This window comes from Mandrillus leucophaeus, unplaced genomic scaffold (assembly GCF_000951045.1).
Source record: "Mandrillus leucophaeus isolate KB7577 unplaced genomic scaffold, Mleu.le_1.0 Scaffold196, whole genome shotgun sequence".
NCBI lineage: Eukaryota > Metazoa > Chordata > Mammalia > Primates > Cercopithecidae > Mandrillus > Mandrillus leucophaeus.
Genome location: NW_012101987.1, coordinates 1,953,065 through 1,957,021, shown reverse-complemented (window position 1 = coordinate 1,957,021; position 3,957 = coordinate 1,953,065). Strand labels below are relative to the sequence as shown.

The window sequence follows — 3,957 nt, the reverse complement described above, 5'->3', positions numbered from 1 at the left end:
ACAATCATGTCATCTGCAAACAGGGACAATTTGACTTCTTCTTTTCCTAACTGAATACCCTTGATTTCTTTCTCCTGCCTGATTGCCCTAGCCAGAACTTCTAACACTATGTTGAATAGGAGTGGTGAGAGAGGGCATCCCTGTCTTGTGCCAGTTTTCAAAAGGAAAGCTTCCAGTTTTTGCCCATTGATTAGTCCTGTCTAGTGCATCAGGTCACTAGCAAATGTTATTAGAATCATTTAAGTTAATTTATTTAACAAACACATACATTGCTAACTCTGTGCAGGACATTGTTCCAAAGCATTTCACAAATATTAATGTAAATGGTAATATATTTAGTCCTTACAACATCTCTATAGACAGATATTACTATTATCCCTGTTTTACAGATGAGAAAACTGAGGCACAGAGACATTAATTAACTTACTCAAGGTCACACAGCAAGGAGATATTGAGCCACATCACTAGTCATATGACCTTGGGCATGTTTCTTAACCTTCAGAGGGTAACAAATATGAAATACTTTCACTCTTCAGAATTATCATTATATTAAAGTAGGTATAAAAATTTTACAGATGAGACAATGGAAGGTCAGGCGTCCTGAAAGGCTTGCCTTATGCCTAAGAGAGTGGCAGAGCTAGGATTAGAATTCGTGTCTTTTGAATCCACGGTTCCCTGTAGTGTGCTGTGGATGGAAGGTGGTAATAGTTTCTGATGTCAAAATCCATTATTGCTGCTCCTGCTGCTGTTACTGTTGTTATTTGCCACAGAACAGCCCCTACCCCATCCCAAACACAGAGAGAGAAAAATAACAATGACAAGAACATGGCTGATTCTGTATGCAGCCTGAAGATCTAAAGCCATGCATAATTTACTCAACACTGCCCTGCAGTCACTTAAGCTGAGGAGAGATCGCTATAAATTCAGGTCTGCATACCCTAATTTATTTCTTATTTATTTTACTGATACATATCTAGGGCCTCCAGTGAGCTGCTTCTATACCTGCACAAAGGCACCAGCAGCCCTAAGTGCAACTAGGGCAGGAAAGGAGACCTTGAAACAAGCCCTCGAAGAAAAACTGGACTCTACGCACTAGAATCATACAAGTTAAATTAATTTTTCTGGTAAACTGAAATTAAACCCATGCCCACGCTCACCCCCTATTTGTGAAACATAGGACTGAAAACGTTGTTAAATGTCCCGTTCTGCTTTTCTCTCTCAGTAAAGAGAGCATTAAATGTACTTCTTTCACGAGTACAAGATTATTTTTCTGAGTCACAGAATGTCAAAATATAAGCAAATATTCTAATACTAAGACATAATCAGAAAGGGAATGGAGAGGAGAAGAAAAAAGTCTATTTTCTTGAGTGATTACTGAGGACCAAATGTTATGCAAGGTGCTGTCAAAAGCAGAGGTAATGGCCATTGCAGTCTTCAAATGGAAAGCAAGGTAAGCTGGAAGAAATGTCAGCCATCTTTCCCCAAAGATCTCTTTTCACAGATGGTCACACTGTGGCCCAGACAGAGAACATGACTTGTCGGAGGTCACTCAGTAAGTTAGTCCCAGCATGTTCCCCTTTTAGCCTCAAACTTATTTCAAAACTCAGCTTGAGTCCTTCGAGAGCCAGCGCTGCCCTACAAGCTTTACTTGCATTGTTTCCTTTAGCCTTCCCCTCCTCCAATTAATTGTCCTTACAGATATGGACATGAGGACACAGAAAGGCTGAACACTGCACTCACACTGTTACATTCCTGCTGAAACTGAGCTTGAAGCCTGGGCTTAGCCTGTGCTTTTATGCACCAAACCTGAAACCTTTGTGACCACCTTCAAGACGTCTGCTTTTGTCTCCAAACTGCACTGACTAGGGCCATACAGGTAGATTCAGAAGGGCAGGAGGCTTCAGTAGGAAAAAGCTCCTGGCTCTAGGATGAGGCCTGGGCATGGGTTATATTTATTAACCCAATATTTATTTTTCTCCTTTTTTTCTTTTTTAACCCACCCAACAGAAGGTTATAATTTTGGCTTTTGGTTCTTGGGCTAAAACAGGAGAGGCAGAAAGGTCATTCTATCGAAGGTCAAGGTTCAGCCTTGCTGAGTTGTAGTGTCTGATCATTTTCTCATGCATCCCTCACTTCTGTAAATGGGGCACCTGGGCCTTGGGGACACAGACTCACCCGCAGAACATGAAGATGGTGCTTGAAGTGGCATCGTAGGGCAGAGGCAGCGTCTGCTGCAGGCACAGCTGCTCACAGCCGCCATTAAAACCATCAGAGCAGTCAATGCCTTTGGAGTGGTCGTAGCAGCCGGAGCCATCCTTCATGGGTTTCAGCTCCTCGGGGCACTGCTCAGAGAGAGGGCAACAGGGTGGTTATGGCTTGGGAGGTTGTAGGCCCCATCATCATACCCTCTCCTCCCTCCTGGAAGAGACATGTGTCAGGGATTGATAGAAAGGTATTCAGTCTCCTTTGGTCAGTTAATAGCTTTGTGACAAGTTCCACAAGTCCCTTTACTTCTCTGAACCTCAGCGTGCCCACCTGTAAAATGGGACTTTTGTGACTATCTTCTTATGGCATTGTGAGAATGAAGAGTGATAATGTCAGCAAAGTGTTGAGAACACTGGCTCACACGGCAACAGCATAGCAAATGTCAGCTGCTTGTTAATATTGACATTGCTGGGATCATACCCATTATTGTTTCTACTGTTACTGCCCTACAGGGTCTACTGTTAGAAAAGTCACATGGGGAGGCTGCCAGATATATTTTTAAAAGTCTCTACCAGTATGAGTTTAATTTCCAGCTTTTCCTCTTCTCACTACGTGACCCAGAGAAGTTACTTACTGTCTCTGAGCTTCAATGTTCTCATCTAATACATGGGCACAATGTCTACAACTACAGATTAGTTGTGAAGCTTTTTTTTTTTTTTTTTTTTTGAGGCGGAGTCTCGCTCTGTCACCCAGACTGGAGTGCAATGGCGCAGTCTGGGCTCACTGCAAGCTCCGCCTCCTGGGGGGAAGCTTAAGGTGGATCATGGGGGTGTATCCCTTACTTCAGAATTTGGCACATAATTTGGTACTCATAAAATGTGAATTGCTTTCCTTCCTGTCTTGAATTTGTCTTTTCTTCTCCACCCTTGTCCCTGGAGCCGTAAGTGAGATTCCTGCATACTCACAACATCATGGAAAGGGCTCCTAGCCAGTGTGCTGGACTCCAGTCAGGCCTTCTCAAAACCATCCTCCAAATGGCCAACAGAGTGCTAATTCTAAATAGCATCACTCCCCAGCTTAAATAAGTAAGTGAATCTTAAAACATGTGAATCTGCCGTAAACTGATATTCAAGGCCCTCCCTTTATAGAAAACCAAGTGCTCTGCTTGGCCATATGCACAGCCCTCCCCATAATCCTCTGGTCCCTAAGCAAACTCCAGAGAGTTCTACCTTCAATGGCCTCAGCTAGAATGCTCTTGTCAGTGGGTCTGGCACCTGCTATGCGCTCCTTTAGTGGAAAATCATATACTGTGGAGACAGATGGCTATTGATTTAATTTAGTTTTCTATCATTTGATGAGGCTGAGCTCATCTTCTCCATCCCAGCTGATGGAGAAGTAGTTCCAACACTCTTGCCTTCAGAAGAGAAAATGAGGTACTGGGTTTTTATTTCAGTCCTCCTGCTGGCATTTCTTGTCCACAAAGATTAACACCCAGAGCCCAGCCTTCCTCATCCATCACCGGACATCACTGATTAAAATGCCTTCCCACCGTGAGCCCCCACCGTCCTACTCCCTGCTCCGCTTCCCATGCCGTCACCTAAACAACACCAATAATAAAACATACACATAAAAATTAATTTACAAAAACCACAATAACAAAAAAAAAAAAAAGGTCAGCCCTCTTGGAAATTAAATTTTGTCTGAGAAGATTCTATAATTACAAATGCATGCAAGAGTTCTTCAAGACATTTG

General features: G+C 42.9%; 1 protein-coding gene across 1 annotated transcript in view; it reads right to left on the bottom strand.

Annotated features, from left to right (window-relative positions):
* LOC105538642 (astrotactin-2) overlaps positions 1 to 3,957 on the bottom strand; it is an 844,928-nt gene that overhangs the window by 213,727 nt on the left and 627,244 nt on the right. Inside the window, exon 12 of the mRNA XM_011978544.1 lies at positions 2,176 to 2,342. Within this exon, the coding sequence (XP_011833934.1) occupies positions 2,176 to 2,342 (167 nt within the window). The remainder of the gene's footprint in view (positions 1 to 2,175; positions 2,343 to 3,957) is intronic.